Genomic DNA, 19,910 nt, shown 5'->3' with positions numbered 1-19,910 from the left:
AGCCAAACGAGTGTTAAGTGTTAGCATTTTATTAGCTGATAATTCAACAAAAAATTATAAGACCTGATACTTTAAAAAAATACAATATGAGCCATGATCCTTCTAATTGAAGAAAAACATATAACATATAGATATATAATATGTAGTATAATTGCCAATGAGACAACTCTCCAGCCAAGTGACAATTTGTAAAAATAAACAATTATAGGTCAAAGTACGGCAATTATGTCTTCAACACGGAGCCTTGGCTCACGATGAACAACATGCTATTAAGAGCCCCACGGGTCATTGAAGCAAATGCTATATTAACATATGAACTGATCATAATAGTACATTAATAAATTGTATGAACAGATCCTACTAACACACAAAAGGTATACAAGCGCTGATCATCAAGACTGATGCAAGAAATATTAGCCTTCATACCGATAGTGCACGAAGATAAAAGTTCTAATCTAAATAGTGCACAAAAGACATAAGCACTGTTTCTTCTAATGCACGAAAGACATAAGCTCCGATCCCAAAAGTGCACAAAAGACATAAGCATTGTTCCTTCTAATGCACGAAATACATAAGCCCTGATCACAATAGTGCACAAAAGACATAAGCCCTGATCACATTAGTGCACAAAAGACATAAGCACTGTTCCTTCTAATGCACGAAGGACTCAAGCCCTGATCACAATAGTGCACAAAAGACATAAGCATTGTTCCTTCTAATGCACGAAATACATAAGCCCTGATCACAATAGTGCACAAAAGGCATAAACACTGTTCCTTCTAATGCACGAAAGACATAAGCCCCGATCCTATAAGTGCTCAAAAGACATAATCACTGTTTCTTCTAATGCACGAAAGACCTAAGCCACGATCCCAAAAGTGCACAAAAGACATAAGCATTGTTCCTTCTAATGAACGAAAGAATCAAGCCCTGATCACAAGAGTGCACAAAAGACATAAGCCCTGATCACAATAGTTCACAAAAGACATAAGCACTGTTCCTTCTAATGCACGAAAGACTCAAGCCCTGATCACAATAGTGCACAAAAGACACAAACACTGTTCCTTCTAATGAACGAAAGACATAAGCCCCGATCCTACCAGTAACAAAAGACATAATATAAAAAAGAAGATATGGTATGATTGCCAATGAGACAACTATCCACAAAAGACCAAAATGACACAAACATTAACAACTATAGGTCACCGTACGGCCTTCAACAATGAGCAAAGCCCCATACCGCATAGTCAGCTACAAAAGGCCCCGATAAGACAATGTAAAACAATTCAAAAGAGAAAACTAACGGCCTCATTTATGTAGAAAATGAAAGAAAAGCACTGTTCCTTTTAATGCATTTAATACTCATTCTCTGATCCAAATAGTGCACAAAGACATAAGCACCGTTCCTTCTAATGCACGACAGAAATTATCCCCGATCACACTAGTATACAAAAACATAAGCAGTGCTCCTTTTAATGCACGAATGACGTAATCCCCGATCCTTTAAATTCGGAAGTTTGTGTTATTTTATTTGATCTTTGTATTTGTGTGTGAATTGGTGTAAAAACCCGTATGATATCCTTATTAAGCATATGTCACTTGTGTCTGGAGTAACTTAACTTTAATCAGGTACTGCAATTTCAGGACCAATAGTTTTGGTGGTTAATCATAAGATTAAAAGCATAAAACAAGTGGTATCCACGAAACCCTAATTTCAAAGAAATCAAATCAAATTCATAGAAGCTAAGATAAATATGTTGACAATATTTGCTGTTGAAGAAAGTGGATCTGCGACATCGCTTTTTATTAAAGCTTAAAAAATGTACATTCGTAAATAGATATAGGAATATGTGGTATGAGTGGCAATGAGACAACTCTCCATCCAAGTCACAATTTATAAAAGTTAACTATAATAGGCCAAAGTACGGTCTTCAACACGGAGCCTTGGCTCGCTACGAACAGCAAGTTATACAGGGCCCCAAATAATTACTAGTGTAAATTCATTCAAACGGGAAAAACAACGGTCTAATCTTTATTAAAAAAAAACAAGAAACGAGAAACACTTATGAACCACATCAGACAACTAATGAACATCATATTATTCCAACGGTTTCAATGATTCTGTCTGAATGGGCTTCATAATCAAAGCAAGATCGTTCTTCCCAATTTGAGTTGTTAATATTGATGCATTTTAGCTTGCTATACAAATAATATCACCAAGCTTATCATGGTATAATTCCATTTTAAATCAAATATCTGTTTTGGGAAATTGTACCATTGTGAATTTCTACATGTATGTAAGTTAAAATGGTTTAATCTTGACCGAATTAATGAAATGTGTGCATTTTCTTTAAGATAACAGTAAACATGGTAAAGATTAGTTGTTGTCTTATCCTTCAACATTTGACATCCTACGTTAACTGGTTATACATGGCAATAGATTCTAAAGCAAATGACATCCTACGTTAACATGTTATACATGGCTATAGATTCTAAAGCAAATGATGTGTAAACTTCATCTCATTCATATTGCACTCTTCATGCTTGTTTTTTTGACAAGACATTTTTATAAAGTTGTATATACTTATAACGTTGCAATTTTAATTTAGTTAATTGTTAAATATAATGACGATCGTGTGTGTGCGTCAGTGTGTTGTTTTGTATTGTTTTTTTCTGGACTTTTCAATTTCAATACTTTATTTTTACTGTTTACAATGTCCATTTTAAATATCTCCTTCTTATTTATTTTTCAGGATGTGAAACAAAAGCAGACATAACTTTTATAGTTGACTCATCAGATGATGTGGGGAAAGACAATTTTCAAAAACAGTTAGCTTTTTTAAAACAGACTGTAAACAATATGAAGATAGCGCCGGACAAAACTCAAATAAGTGTTGTGACGTTTAGTTCTGGTGTTTATAACCAGTTCTTTTTAAATGCTTATGCATCAAAGGCGGATGTGCTAGCCGCCATTGACAGAATTCCTTATATTTCTGGTCGGACACATACATCCGATGCATTAACATACGTCACACATACCTCATTTAACCCAATACATGGAGCAAGAAGCAATGTTCCACATATCGGCGTTTTGATAACTGATGGCCCTTCAACCGCCAAGGATTTGACCAAAATTCAAGGTCAAGTTGCCAAGGACAACAATATCATTATGTATGGAGTTGGAGTAGGGTCTGGAATAGATATGGACGAACTGTCCTCAGTAAGCAGTAGTCCCAGCCACAGATATATGTTGACTGCAGAAAACTATGGGGCTCTGAATTCACTTTCAAGTTCATTATCGACGAAATTGTGTAATGGTAAGCTACAATACTGTTCTTGTTATTATATAGTTGTCAAACTGTACTACTAGTATTAAATCTTTTTACATTATTTTTGCAGTTTTGAGACAATTATAAGCATTTATGATTTGGTTCCAAATTCAAAATTACGAAAAAAATATTAGAACCATAAATTACACACAATTAAGCAATTTTATATGATTAATTATTGTAATGGTTGAACGTATTTAAAAAAAACAATAGACCTGAAATCAAGGTACGAGTAAATTAAATAATTCCACATTGCACCTGTAAGACGTCACGTTAAACAAGAAACAATCTATAAGAAATTATAAGAGTCGACAGCTATAGAATTTACTTTTAAGAATGTACTTTCTATGTTCAAAAGTTGCGCCCACACGTGGCACAAGTTCTCGATTTCAATCTTAATGGACAAAATTATCAACTTTCCTGTCGATAGTTGGTGTTTCTTACTACATGCACGGGGACTCTGGCCTCTTCCGCCAACACCAACTGACCGCAACAAAATAGAAAATAGTGTTAAAAGTTGCGTTCAAAACCAATCAATCAATCAATCAATTAATTAATTAATCAATCAAGATATGTTTACAGTTATTAAAGATGATTACGGGATTTCGTAACGAAGAATTGGATGTCTGAATAAAATACACTTTTGTCAACAATAACTGCATGTAAACAATGCATGTTGTTATGTTGTCCAATTATTGTTCAGACGATAGGACAAACGCCATAGTTTTTTTGTGCATTACACTGCTAGAAATCACACCACGACTTTGTTTTCTGACAGCTTTAACAATGTTAATTTGATTTACAATTTAATTTGAACCAGTCATAAACTCTGCATGTCATTATTGACAGTTATTACGTCTAAAGAATTTATTCTGTTACTTTTCAGAGTTGCCATCGAATCCAAATCAACTACCACCTCCAACATGTAAGTATCATCACGTGACACAAACATCAAACTGTTTTCGTATGTCTCGAATATTCATGAAACAGTTGCCACCGAACGTTTACTAACCAATCAATAAAACCAATCTGAATATGGAAACTTTTAGATATATTCCAGACTTAAAACCTTTTCATTATGGAAATAGCATACTAGTATCTCTTTACGTAGACAAAAGTACCAAGGATAAGGTTCATCCAGTATTTTTTATGCATTTCAAAGTAAACTGTATTTTTGTGAAAATTAAATAATACAATGCAAATATGTCGGGATCTGGCACCATTAAGTCATGCTAAATCACTGAAATCTTCACAATTCTAGCTTTTTAGTTAAATTTTAGACGGTTTTCGTGTTTAACGAAAGTGGCCACATTCGTGTTTATCCTTAATATTGAAATGTAAGTTGTATTTTATGATAATTACATTAGATGTATGTTTCATTATAATACTTTATTCTGATTGGCTAACTGCACATCACGCGTTATTCCGCAAGCAGTTGCAATGCTCAATACAACTTTTCATTCATGATAACGCGTGGTCCAACAATAAAGTGCACAGGTGAATTAAATAAAAAATAAATACATAAAATTCGTGTTTTTATGATCATAGCTAAAAAATGTAATTATAAGTATTGAATGCTTCTTTTTGTAACTTTATAGGGTTGTAAAAGCGTTGACCGTGTGCACATTTTTAGAATGAAGCGCTTCCGCGCTTCATACAAAATGTACTTCGGTCAACGCTTTTACACCCCAATAAATTTACAAAAAGAAGCATTCAATTCTCAAAATAATACATAACATATATAAAGGTTGAAGATGAACACAGATGCGGCCACTTTCACTTTTGTACTTGTATTTAATCTATAATTCATATTTGAGCTTGAATAGGATCGTTTTTAATGACTAAATTAGTTAAAATCTTTCACATAAACATGATAAACTAATTGATTCAAATGAAATAGATACTAAAAATTCAAAAAGTGGTCAAAATCTTTCGTCAGATGAAACTGAAATTTGAGGCCAAAATCGGTCCTTACCGGACCTACACCATAAGTCCAGCATCTGATAAATAAAATGTTCATCATAGCATGAATACAATGAGTTTTCTATTAGCAATTTAGTTTTTGTCAGATTTTAGTACTAAGAATATTGTTATCTATTAAAATTTTCTATAGGTTTTACTTTCAACTGTTAATTTTTTTTTAAATTTAATATTCCTTTTATACGTATTCTCATTTTGAGTTGTTTTTGTACTTGAGTTTTTGTTTGTTTGGAAAGCAAAGATAAACATGAAACACATACATGCAGGCGTTGAATTCATAAAAATAAGGGATAAGAAAGACTAGTCAGGAATTTGCATCATAAAACATCTTGACATTTCATTCTAGTTACACTTCTTCGATATTACTACATTCTTTAGCACAACACGTGTGGTTGTTTTTGCATATATTTTGTTTTATCTTAAATGCCTACACTGCCTGTACGTTTATATTAATAAAATGATTCTCGTCAGTTTGTGGTATTAACATAACAAAATTGAAATACAATTTTTACGGGTAATTTTTGTTTTTTGTTTTATCATATTCTTAACCACTCAGTCAGTTTGCCGCAACTCTTTACGTTTTCTTCACATGATTATCAAACGTTTCCAATTCATTTCAAAGTTTCCGATTTATTATTTTTAATATTGCACAATAATTTTTTGTATAAATTTTGAGGCATTCACGGTACATTTATAAACTATTTTCTTTTTTAACAAAGCTATTGAGGAGTAAACGATTAACCCAAAGAATAATTGAAATTATTTCAAAAGTGATAATGTACAATAAAAACAAAATCAATAAAAAAATCGTCGAAAATATTTAAAAAAAAAAAATGTTTTTTCATATTGTATTTCAGCTTGCTTGAAAAAAGCTGATCTTGCCTTTCTGGTTGATTCATCGTCAAGTGTTGGCTCAGGAAACTTTCAGAAACTAGAAAACTTTTTAAAAAATGCCGTCACAAAGCTTGACATCGGAAAAGATAAAGTGCACGTTGGATTAATGCAATACAGCAGTTATCCTTCCATGCAGTTTCCACTTAACATGTATACCAACAGAGGAGACACACTTAAAGCCATTGAAGGAATGCAATTCATGGGTGGTGATACTAATACAGGAGACGCCATACAGAACATGCGCCAACAAATGTTCTCTCAAACTGGTGGCGCCAGAAACAACGTTCCTCGCATCGCCATTGTAGTGACCGATGGTGGTTCTTCAAATAATGCCAAAACGACACAACAAGCCGATAGCGCCAGACGTGACCATATTGGTCTTATATCTGTAGGTGTTGGGTCAGCGGTCAATTCCTATGAACTCCAGCTCATTGCTGATGATCAGACAAAGGTAGTCAAGGTCAATAGCTTTGACCAGTTAGAACAAGCAGTGGATCAAATTCTACAGAAAGCATGTACTGGTAAATATTGTTTGTCTTCTTTTAACTGCAAAGTTATATACTAGACGTTTGATATATCGTTATGTAAATTATTGTTATTTGTTCTTTTGAATGTATGCTTACTAACCTATTGACTAGCTGTTGAATAAGAATAATCATTTTGTTTTCTATTTTTTGCCATTTATACTTTACATTTTCACACTCTGATCTTTCAGGCCAAAAAGCCAAATGCGCCTTAAAAGTACCAAGTATTAAAACTCATGACTGATTACTTTTTTTATCTTTTATTTTATAGTTCAGTCAACAGTAGCACCAACAACAGCAGGTAATTAAATACTTACTATTATAAATCCAGGAATATTCTTATTCTTATTAAAATATAGTCATAAAAAATATTTGATGTTAAAAATTTATTACTTCTTCGTAAAATACCCTGGGAGAATTAATTCCGTTACAGTGAGAGCTTATATTATTTGACTGTATAACTTACAGACCAATTACAAAATGAAATAAATGATAACATGACAAGTTTTTAATAATTTCAATTTAGAGTAATAGTCATTTTTATGAAGTCTGATCAGTCAAAGCATAAGGTGCCTTTTTACACAATATATTTATAAAACAAACCCGATCGAGGAATATATATAGAATGCACATTGAATTAAACAAGATGGTAACTATCAAACACATGTATGATCTACTATTTCAGGAGTTACCAATGCACCTTCCGCTTGTCAAAATAAACTTAATAACTGTAATTCATATGGACTGTTTGTTTGTACACAATATCAACCATGGGCCAAGGATAACTGCCAAGAATACTGTGGTTTCTGTACTAGTAAGTGTTTTCATTTACAAATAGGTTTTCATTTGGGCGAAGTTTAAAAAAAATGTTTTCTGTGCTTTATTTTGTTGGCATGTTTGTTTGTTTTGATGAAAATTATTGTTTACTGCTGTACCATAAAATTGAGAATGGAAATGGGGAATGTGTCAAAGAGACAACAACCCGACCAAAATAAAAAAACACAACAGCAGAAGGTCACCAACAGGTCTTCAATGTAGCGAGAAATTCCCGCACCCGGAGGCGTCCTTCAGCTGGCCCCTAGACAAATATATACTAGTTCAGTGATAATGAACGCCATACTAATTTCCAAATTGTACACAAGAAACTAAAATTTAAATAATACAAGACTAACAAAGGCCAGAGGCTCCTGACTTGGGACAGGCGCAAAAATGCGGCGGGGTTAAACATGTTTGTGAGATCTCAACCCTCCCCCTATACCTCTAACCAGTGTAGAAAAGTAAAAGCATAACAATACGCACATTAAAATTCAGTTCAAGAGAAGTCCGAGTCTGATGTCAGAAGATGTAACCAAAGAAAATAAACAAAATGACAATAATACATAAATAACAACAGACTACTAGCAGTTAACTGACATGCCAGCTCCAGACTTCAATTAAACTGACTGAAAGATTATGATTTCATCATATGAACATCAGGCACAATCCTTCTATATTTTACATTTCACCTATAATGTCTGCTTCGTTTTTTTCACACATTGTTCTCAATATCATGTAATTTATGCGACTGTCATACAAGTAACAGGTAAGCCAGCTATAAAACCAGCCTTTAATCCGCCGTTTTCTAAAAAAAGAAAATGCCTGTACCAGGTCAGTAATATGACAGTTGGTTTCAATTCGTTTGGTGTGTTTGAGCTTTTGATTTTGCAATTTGATTAGGGACTTTCCTTTTTGAATTTTCCTCGGAGTTCGGTATTTTTATTATTTTAGTTACTCTTTAATTATAAAACTATCTGTATTGGTATACTTATAATTATGAATTGAAATCAAGTATAGCTTGTATAGTATATATATAAACTATAAAACGAAAAGATATGATTTTATTATCTTGTTCCATTTTTTCTGCAGCACCGAAACCAACATGCGTAGATAAATTAACAAACTGCTTAGCCTATGGTAAATCATCTTGCACACAATACTCAGAATGGGCACATCAAAATTGTCAACAATACTGTGGATTTTGTGGTATGTTAATATTTCTTATGGCATGAAAATACGGGAAATGGCATTACTGTTGTGACCAGGTGGAATAAGACTCGGATAAATTGAATGCAGAACGTTCATATATTTTAATAAATAAATATAACATAGAATAGAAGGCAATGACAGATCTGAAATATACAGATAACCAAACTAAATACGGTTTGTAACAAACAGTTGCATATTTTTTTCTTCTTTAAATTTTTTCAAAATATTCTTGAAAGTTAAATTTGGAATTCGATATCGAATATTATTTTAATAAAGTTAGGTAGTTCTACTAGTTGCATCATGTAATGGTCAAAGAAATATGACATCGGGGTAATTTGAGTAAAAAGTTAGTGTTATAAGTTTAAACATTGAAGAAACGGGAGGCTACTTAAGATGGTTCTGATTTTGTTTGAACCGGTAAATAACTATGACTATTGTGAGTATCTCTTTATCAATGTTATTTGGTTTGTTGAGAAATAATGATATATATAGCAATTACATTCATCAGTGATAATTGATCTACATTTATGTTTTTTTCACAGCTGCAGCCGCTGTTACGTCTGGATTTTGTAAGTGACATTTTTTCTTGTATATAATATGGCTTTGAAATATTCAGTTTCAATGGAACACATGTTCGTATGCCGGTCAGGACGAGCTCCAAATAAGATAGTTAATTTTTGTAGTTTCAAATTAAGAATAGTGTAAATATTCATTTAATTTTATGTGGCCAGAATATTTAAGATTACCAAAGTGTTCAGCCCTATATAATATAAGAATAATAATATTTGAGAACTATGCTTTGATGTTGCTACAACATTGACCAAAATATAGATTTTCACTTTAATATTCCTAAAGTAAGCATTAAAGGTACGTGATTGTCTATGTAAACAGACACATTTCTGGTGATCTGTTACTTCTGTTAAGCGCCATATTTTTGAATCGTCTGCTCAGTGTCAGCATCCAACAATTTGTGAACACCTGGTCTGTTGATTAGAAGTAATTACTACTGTTGTCAGATTATAGACTTTCATTGTCTTTGAAGTTCATACTTCAAACTTGACTTGTTTCCAAATGTATTTGAATTTCTTTAATTTTTACACATGCACTGCGGGGTTACTATCCACAGGCACAGCTGCACTCGCATGTTCGAAAAGTGTGGGGATAGTAACCCACACAAGTGACTTTGATTTCTTATCAGAATTACAGAAACTGAGAAAAGGTTTTGTTAAAGATAATAGGAAATAAGTTAAAGAAAGATAAATGAGGCTGGGTCGGCCGACCGAGAAGGCAAATACTGAAACAGTGATAAAAGAGGGAAAGAGGGACGAAAGATACCAAAGGGACAGTCAAACTCATAAATCTAAAACAAACTGACAACGCCATGGACAAAAATGAAAAAGACAAACAGAAAAACAATAGTACACATGACACAACATAGAACACTAAAGAATAAACAACACGAACCCCACCAAAAACTAGGGGTGATCTCAGGTGCTCCGGAAGGGTAAGCAGATCCTGCTCCACATGCGGCACCCGTCGTGTTGCTTATGTGATTACAAATCTGATAAATAGTCTAATTCGGTAGGTCAAATTCATGATAGGGAAGGGGATTGTAGTTATGACATAAGGAACATATCGGATATCATTTGTGAAACGATTATTCCGTAACGGTCAACCAACTCGTGATGGCGTCCGTAAAATTTACGAAGGGATGATTTCAACTTAAGGTGTATGGTAATAGGCGTATTTACACTTAATTCTTATATGCAAATTTGTCCCCCATTACGTAGAATCACACACTGACACAGGTTCCCGTAAACTTTGACATAACAATTAAAAAAAATTGATGTCAAAATAAAAAGAGATTGTTGCTTGATGTCAAAAGGTTATTCAGAGGCGATCAAAGTTCATTTTGGAGACAAAATTCAGCTAAATACCAAAATTGTAAATACGTTTATTTTCAGCTACCTGTTGCATCAAATAATTGTTTAAACTTTTACTGTTATTTATCAAACTATCCTTATTGTCCAGAGGTATTTTTTTGTGAAAATTTAACTTGATTCTTCAAAATCAGTCAATTTTCTTATCGTTTAAAAGAAAGGGTACAATGTACATTTTATCGTCATGCATCAAAAATTACCGTAAGCGTCATATGGCAAGAATTTTTACCAGGATTCGTCATGTACACCCTGTTTGAACATGACAATAATTTTGTTTTATTATGTTATAGATGGACAATGTTCATACAAAGGTAGATCCTATCAGACTGGTGAAAAGTGGCTTGATGGCTGTGATTATGAATGTGTTTGTCAGGATGGAAACACTGGAAAATATGAGTGTACAAATAGGTGTGTATGAAGTTACAGGAAAAAAGATTTCAAAATATAAAAAAAAAGTACTGTAATTGGGCTTGTATAGTCCACCCCCCCTTCTCCCCACGAAATTTCAGGAAAAAAAAATCTAGATCTTGGTCACTGTTAGAAAAGGTCTGATGAAATTGCGGTTACATTTCAAATCTTGCACAGTCATTTACAGTATTTTCTTGTAATAAACCTTTTCTATGACATCAAAATAAGCTGAAACGGCTTGTAAATGATTGTAGAACACTGCACGATTTTTAAAATATGTCTTCATATGTTTTTATGCCCCACCTACATGACCTATACCACATGTTCGTCTGTCTGTCTGTCCCACTTCAGGTTAAAGTTATTGGTCAAGGTAATTTTTGACGAAGTTGAGGTCTGAACAACTTGAAACTTAGTGCAAAAACTCCTTATGAATGATAGTGCGAGTGGGGCATTGGTGTACTATGGACACATTCTTGTTCTTTTTGATTTCTAGTTCATAATTTCATGATTTATCATGCTGAGGTTATATGCAGTCCTAAATCTGACAACACATCCCACTTAATATGACTGATACTGAAGCTTACAAGAATAAACTTAAACATTAACAATTTTTTCAGGTGTCCATTGTACTATAACTTGCCAAAGGACTGCACACTAGTGAAAAAGGATGGTGAATGTTGTCAGCAACCTGTATGTAACTTTCATCAAACTATCTCTAAAACAGAGAGTACGGGAAAAGGGAGAACAACTAATGGAATAGGTATTTAACTTTCATCATACTACCATGAGTCTTCATGAGATTACTAGATAAGCAATAACAACTTAAATTTAAATATCTTTTAATTTTCAATTCAAATCTCTTTCATTGTTTCTTGTCATTTAACCCTCCATTTCATAGCATATGAGTGATGCAACATAACAAAATGAAAACATCAAGATCAACAAGATCGTCCATAATTCACAAGGCTTCTTGAATTATAAATTTGATTGAAATTCATGAAGAAGTATTCTGATTACAATTATAGACAATAAACTCAATTTACACACAGGATCCGATCATGATATTGACTCACATTATAAAGGCAGCATTAAGTCATGTTTTTGAATTACTAAAAGCAAGACATTTAGTAGTAAAACATTTTAACTTTAACAATATGACTTTGTGTTTGTAGATGTATGTGTTTACAAAGGGAAGCAGTATTTCCAGAGACAGACCTGGCGAGATGGATGTGATCAGATATGTATGTGTACTAACTCATCCAAGGGTTTATATCAGTGTGAATCAGTGTAAGTCGTTATCTTTGTTCTAACTCATTCATATAGATATAAGCAGATGAGATATGAGTGCCGGTGAGACAACTCTCCATCCAAGGCACATTTTGAAAAAGTAAACCATATACATTGTAATTTATTATTCCCCCTCGCAGCATAGAAAAGTAGGTTGTGGTATAAAGAAATCTGTCTGTCAAGGCAAATCCTGTCTGATTACAAAAAACAACACTAACTCAAACAACAAGTAAATTGAGCTACAAAATATGTGTGAACTGTTGTGTTAAAGAAGGGCTGCATTAATAATTTTAGTGGCATTTGTCACGTAAATATTGTGACTACAATAAAACTAAGTGTTAGAGAAAAAAGACTATATATGATATCATCTGTGACATCTATAATACTAAAATTACGAAGTCCAATTTTTCAGCCGTCATCACGTAAAAAAGACGAATCAAAGAATTCAACTTTATATATCACTAATATAGTACAAGGGTGTAGATTGTAGGCCCTTTTGTTTTCCACGTAATTAATATTGCCAATAATTAAGAAGTTCCAGGTCGAGTCCGATACCGATACCAATAGTATATTCACCTGTTACCTATATTATTATATTATATATACATATTAAATGTTCAGCAAAGTAAGGATGACAGTCGTAACATTCAAAGATTGAACAGTTCAAATACAATATTGCTGAATCAAACTATATTTTTTTTCTTCAGATGTCCCAAGTATAACAGTATTCCGTCGAACTGTCACATGAACACAGCCCCAGGGGAGTGCTGTGCTAAACCTGCATGTGAATTCCATCAGCAGCATGGTAGTTTTACTGGACAAGGGTCAATCAGTGGCACCGGTGTTGGTTTGTACAATTCATTTCATTATTAAGAAAAATGTGTAGAGCAAGATATTTGAGATTTCTTGTTTAATACAGGTACATTTAGGGGCCAGCTGAAGGACGCCTCTGGGTGCAGGAATTTCTCGCTACATTGAAGACCTGTTGGTGACCTTCTGCTGTTGTTTTTTTATTTGGTCGGGTTGTTGTCTCTTTGACACAGTCCCCAATTCCATTCTCAATTTTACATTTTGACAATATAGAATGTCACATCAGCATGATAAGAAAACAGTACACCATTTGCGAGTATGGTCTTGAGGAAACAATGATAGTCCTTCGGAAGGGGACCATAAATGGCTGACCCGTGTTAAGAGAGAGTCATATCTCTTGCACGTTAAAGACACCCTTGTAGATTTCGAAAAAGAGTAGGCTAATGCCGCTACAAGGTAGCACTCGCACCCGCAAAGTGGAAAGGGATTAATATAAGTTGCAAAACTTGTTTCCCAATCCACTCTAAATAAATATGTTTAAACTAAGAAAACAGTATATTTTTTATCCTCATAAAATTGTTTACATGAACCTCAAACTTGATTTAGGGTTTCTTTAACAATAACCTTTTTTGTTACAATGAAAATATCAGTTAACAAAAATAATTACATATATGTTTCTTTCAAAATAAAAAAATAAAATCTCTGATGCATGTGGATTTCAAATTAGCTGCATGACGGGGAAAAAACAAGCAATAATAATTTAAATCCTTAACTAAATACATCATGTAATAGTCCTTCACATAGAAATTGTGCCTTCCTGAAAAAAAGTTTACTTTAAAAGTTTTAATCACTTTTAGATACATGAAGATGGCATAAGCCAAGGCTCCGTGTTGAAGGCCGTACTTTAACCTATAATGGTTTACTTTTTGAATTGTTATTTGGATGGAGAGTTGTCTCATTGGCACTCACACCACATCCTCCTATATCTATGTATATAAACAAATAAATAAAAAGATGTTATATGAATGTTCAATGAATAAATTAAAATATATAATGAAGTATCTACCATGTCTACAGAAATGAAACAAAAGAAAAATATTTATAATATTAATTAATTGCATATGTCATATGCATATGATATGTATTCATTAAAAATTATCAAATCTCATGCTAAAGACTTAACGGGTGTTCCATTAAAATATAAATTGGACCCAGGAAAGTCACATAAAAATCTAAACTATTGGAAGGTGTAAAATATGTGTTTGTATAATGAAAATGTAATTTAGAATCTAAAATGGACTCAAAAGGAGTTAACCCAATTTTTAAAGTGCCTCCCTTTGTATCATGCAATTTTTATGGAAACTGTAACTGAATATCATATATTTACAAAATTGTATTATTTTGTTCAGGGTTCAGACCAACGACACAGAAGCCATGTTTAGATGTTGTCAATACATGTTCACAGTATGGTAAAGATGTGTGTACAACATATAGTGGCTGGGCCGGGGACAACTGTAGAAAGTTCTGTAACTTATGTGGTAAGTAGATAAAGCAAAGAGCCTGACATTGTAATGGAAAACATTAAATTTTTAGTGAAGGAATTTAATTGGTATTGAATTTTGTATGTAATGGCAACACATCATTTAATATTGAGATAATAAAATTTACATTTTTTCTGTCAGAATCCTTATGTTTATCTAAATCTTCCTTTAAGAATTAAGATTAAATGATTGCATTAGAAATGAAATAATCATAATGTATTATGATACTTGTCTATAACTATATTTTTAAACATATATATATTTATTCACTTTAATCGTGTGTGTATATTTTCATACTTATACGTTTGTATCTTCGTACGTTTTTAGCTCACCTGACCTGAAAGGTCAAGTGAGCTTTTCTCATCACTTGGCGTCTGTCGTCCTGCTTCCGTCGTCCGTAAACTTTTACAAAAATCTTCTCCTCTGAAACTACTGGGCCAAACTAAACCAAACTTGGCCACAATTGTCCTTGGGGTATCTAGTTTAAAAAATGTGTCCGATGACCTGGCCATCCAACCAAGATGGCCGCCATGGCTAAAAATAGAACACAGGGGTAAAATGTATATTTTGGCTTATATCTTTGAAACCAAAGCATTTAGAGCAAATCTATCACGTGATAAAATGTTGATCAGGTCATGATCTATCTGCTCTGAAACTTTCAGACGAATCGGACAACCTGTTGTTGGGTTGCTGCCCCTGAATTGGTAATTTTAAGGAAATTTTGAGGTTTTTGGTTATTATCTTGAATACTATTATAGATAGAGATAAACTGTAACCAGCAACAATGTTCAGCAAAATAAGACCTACAATTAAGTCAACATGATCAAAATTGTCAGAGGACCCCTTAAGGAGTTATTGCTCTTTATAGTCAATATTGAACAACTTTTTGTCATTTTTGTAACTTGTACAAAAATCTTCTTTTCTAAAACTATGGGCCAAATTTAACCAAATTTGGCCACAATCATTACTAGGGTAGTTATTTAAAAAAAAAAAGAGTCAAATGACCTCGCCTACCAACCAAGATGGCTGACATACAGTAACAGGTGAGCGACACAGGCTCTTGAGAGCCTCTAGTTTTTTTACGTTATCACATCTAATATTTTACATTCATGTTTTTTAAATTCTCTGTTATCCAAATATATTCCTTTTTTTCAGGTGGTCCACCAGTTGCAGGGAAAAACGGTAAGTAAAAGTCAAAACATGTGACTTAAACAGCCTTTTGTTAATATGCCCTAGCTAGGATAGTATGTACCGATTATCAGGTTATCTGCATGTTGATATCGTAAAATATCAACTGCGAGACATAATATGAAGCTTTTTGTCGAGTGAGCGGAGCAAAGGAGATCAAAAAGCCTTCATATTATGTCAAGCAGCTGATATTTTACAATATCAATATGCAGATAATCTGAAAATTGATTTATCTGGCTATATTTGCGTGTTTCGGAAGTGTTTTCTTTGGTTTACCAGCACACAAAAGATGACTTGATAAGTTCAGGTCAAAGTTATTAACGTTGGTTCAAACATTATGACGTCGTTGATATGTCCGGGTCAAAGTTATTAGGGCGGGTCAACGTATCTGACGTCACAAAGACATGATGTGGAATAATATTAAGAGCTGAACAGAGTGATATAGACAGTGGGACGACCAATAAGAGGCATTACATGTCTGACTGGTCTGTCAAAGGTTATTTGACCTTTGAACTTATTTTCATTGTTCCATTGGTCAGCATTATATTTGGATAATAAGGTTTGTTTTTCAGATTCTATCAGCAGATAATAGACTATATTTTATGTACAGAATGAGTAATACGTACATATGATTGGTTTCTTCTGACCTTGATTCCATAGTCATGGTAATGGTTCATTGATTAGTTTTAAAGGTTAATTTTCTCAAATACAATGAACAAGAGGTCATCTTTATTTTGTTTATAGAATGATTGTTAAGAGCACGTTTATAGAATGATTGTTAAGAGCACGTTTATGGAATGATTGTTAAGAGCACGTTTATAGAATGATTGTTAAGAGAACATGCCTATCTTATAGTGTTCCTTACAGCTTTTAACATTATATTAAATCATAAACAGTGTAGTTGGTGATAATTTTTTAATATTTGAACTCCAATTTGAACTATCCCCCTTACCAGAAAAGAAGTTTTGAAGTGGGTATAAAGGCATCTGAAAAACACAACAATAAAACTTATCGCCAAACTAGGTAATATCTACAATGTGTAACATAAATGCTTTATATACATGTAACTAAGATGTACATATTCATGGATGTAGATATTTTAGAAATATAAGCACTTTCACTAGATAATGTGTCAAAAAGAGCTCATAATAAAAGATAAGAAGATGTACATTTAACAAATTTACTTTACACATTTTTCAGATACCTGCTTGTACCAAGGAAAGGACTATCGTCAAGGTCAAACATGGTCTGTCGGGTGCCACACTTATTGTACATGTGAGAATGCTGTGTATGGATATTACAGATGTACAGACATGTAAGTTTACCTGCCTACATTTTTAGGGCCTGTCCCAAGTCAAGAGCCACTTGCCTTTGTTAGTTTTGTATTTTTTTAAAAATTTTAGTTCATTTATAGGTTTCGAGATTAGTATGACTTCAATTTTAACTGAACTGGTATAAACTTTTGTTTAAATAAGGAATACATTTTTTTTTGTAGAAATGGATTTTTGGCAAAATTTAATTTGTATAATCATGATAATCAATAGACTGCTTCATACTTCTTACAATGAATGGAAACTTAATACAAATTCTAGCTTCTCTTCAACCTGTAACATTGACATGAATGGAAACTTAATACAAATTCTAGCTTCTCTTCAACCTGTAACATTGACATGAATGGAAACTTAATACAAATTCTAGCTTCTCTTCAACCTGTAACATTGACATGAATGGAAACTTAATACAAATTCTAGCTTCTCTTCAACCTGTAACATTGACATGAATGGAAACTTAATACAAATTCTAGCTTCTCTTCAACCTGTAACATTGACATGAATGGAAACTTAATACAAATTCTAGCTTCTCTTCAACCTGTAACATTGACATGAATGGAAACTTAATACAAATTCTAGCTTCTCTTCAACCTGTAACATTGACATGAATGGAAACTTAATACAAATTCTAGCTTCTCTTCAACCTGTAACATTGACATGAATGGAAACTTAATACAAATTCTGGAAACTTAATACAAATTCTAGCTTCTCTTCAACCTGTAACATTGACATGAATGGAAACTTAATACAAATTCTAGCTTCTCTTCAACCTGTAACATTGACATGAATGGAAACTTAATACAAATTCTAGCTTCTCTTCAACCTGTAACATTGACATGAATGGAAACTTAATACAAATTCTAGCTTCTCTTCAACCTGTAACATTGACATGAATGGAAACTTAATACAAATTCTAGCTTCTCTTCAACCTGTAACATTGACATGAATGGAAACTTAATACAAATTCTAGCTTCTCTTCAACCTGTAACATTGACATGAATGGAAACTTAATACAAATTCTGGAAACTTAATACAAATTCTAGCTTCTCTTCAACCTGTAACATTGACGTATCGAATTCATTTCTTTTTGTTTAAAAATATATTAATTTAATTTTATATCTAAAGTCTAAAAATTTTGTAGATGTCCAAAATACAACAACATGCCAAATGGATGCCAAGAAGTGAGACGTAATGGAGAGTGTTGTCCCATCATGGAATGTGATAGTGGATCTTTTGTTACCTCTACAACCAATCTAAAGTCCATAGGAAACGGAGGATTAATACATGTGTTACGACCATCTGGATCAATGCAGTATGTACTACCAACGGGTCTTACCGGAACAACTCCAGTCCCCGGTACAGGAGGAACAGGCTTTGTAGCACCAAGATTACGTAAGTCAATAGAAAATATAGTATCACTTCTGAATTATTTGCAAATATCATGAATATTAATCAAATTTGGAAGACAGATGGTATTCAGTAGGATTTAAATTATAATAATTATAAAATGGTAGTTTTTTAGGTAGTAAAGCAATATTAATCATTTATATCTTTTAAAACTGTCATTATGACAAAAATACAAATTATAATTGAGTCAGTAATTCTTTCTATTATATCTAGTAAAACTATACAGGTTGTTTGTGAAAAAAATGTGAAAATGGCATTGGAAATCATGTTTAATTTTACCCTACTATGTGAAAAACTGAAGGGAATCAGTAAAACCTTGTAAAATTAACAGAAGAACTTTAGTAAAGATCATTTATCTATAAATTTAACCAAGCATTTTAAATATTTGAAATTGAAATGTCGAGAGAAGATGCATATCATATTGCACAGGATTTGGGGTGGAATCTGTTTTTATAACTAACAAAAAATGATTTAAAGGGTAAGGATTCACATTATTCAGATAATATAATTATTTGTTGACAAGTCCCTCTGCTAAAAGATCATTTTCTTATTACAGCTGGATGTTTATACAAAGGACAGTTATATGTACAGGATCAAGCATGGGAAGACGGCTGTGATTTCTCCTGTTTATGTACTAATGCAGTGACTGCCACATATTCTTGTAGACTCAAGTAAGATTTTATTCAATTATTGACAACTCCTTTGAGTCTTTCAACAAACATTGTTTGATTTCAGAATGTTAATTTATAGTGACAAATATTTTCAGTAATATCTTTTTTAAAAGAATGAAATCATCTGCAATAGTGCTAAATATTTTTTTTATAATCATACCTAACTGGAGGACTCAAAGATTTGATTTTTTTTGTTTTAATGCCACTTTAAAGCACCACCTTTTGGCTATTTTGTGGTTGCCAGTTTTTATTCGTTGGGGAAGTGGGAGTGCCATGAGAAAACCATGACATTCGATAGGAAAACTGGCCACCCTTGTCAATTAAGATTGGAGTCTAGTGCACCAGCACACGCAGGGTTTAAATCACCTCAGTGTTGATTGGCTAGTGATTACAATTATTGAGTAACTACTCAGACCCCTCGGTCACTGAGTCCAGGCCCTTGAGAACTAAAAGATGATTTATATTACATACACAACTCCTTCAATCATTTCGTCAGTGATTTCAGTCTTTTTAATTGTTTTATTGCCATATCAGTATATTTGCTGTGATAAATTATAATACATTTAATCTCTCTA

At 32.9% G+C, this 19,910-nt stretch overlaps 1 protein-coding gene across 2 annotated transcripts in view; it reads left to right on the top strand.

Annotated features, from left to right (window-relative positions):
* The window catches only part of LOC134722191 (uncharacterized), a 102,739-nt gene that overhangs the window by 3,085 nt on the left and 79,744 nt on the right, over positions 1-19,910 (top strand). For both annotated transcript variants that reach the window (XM_063585774.1, XM_063585775.1), the window contains exons 2-17: positions 2,754-3,317; positions 4,216-4,254; positions 6,167-6,724; positions 6,999-7,028; positions 7,413-7,541; positions 8,633-8,749; positions 9,295-9,321; positions 10,983-11,100; positions 11,718-11,860; positions 12,273-12,387; positions 13,095-13,234; positions 14,607-14,735; positions 15,894-15,920; positions 17,127-17,241; positions 18,399-18,649; positions 19,221-19,335. In XM_063585774.1, coding sequence (XP_063441844.1) covers positions 2,754-3,317; positions 4,216-4,254; positions 6,167-6,724; positions 6,999-7,028; positions 7,413-7,541; positions 8,633-8,749; positions 9,295-9,321; positions 10,983-11,100; positions 11,718-11,860; positions 12,273-12,387; positions 13,095-13,234; positions 14,607-14,735; positions 15,894-15,920; positions 17,127-17,241; positions 18,399-18,649; positions 19,221-19,335 — 2,617 coding nt within the window. The remainder of the gene's footprint in view (positions 1-2,753; positions 3,318-4,215; positions 4,255-6,166; positions 6,725-6,998; positions 7,029-7,412; positions 7,542-8,632; positions 8,750-9,294; positions 9,322-10,982; positions 11,101-11,717; positions 11,861-12,272; positions 12,388-13,094; positions 13,235-14,606; positions 14,736-15,893; positions 15,921-17,126; positions 17,242-18,398; positions 18,650-19,220; positions 19,336-19,910) is intronic.

This window comes from Mytilus trossulus, chromosome 6 (genome assembly GCF_036588685.1).
Source record: "Mytilus trossulus isolate FHL-02 chromosome 6, PNRI_Mtr1.1.1.hap1, whole genome shotgun sequence".
Lineage (NCBI taxonomy): Eukaryota > Metazoa > Mollusca > Bivalvia > Mytilida > Mytilidae > Mytilus > Mytilus trossulus.
Note: the sequence above shows the minus strand (reverse complement) of the source record. Positions and strands in the feature narration are given on the sequence as shown.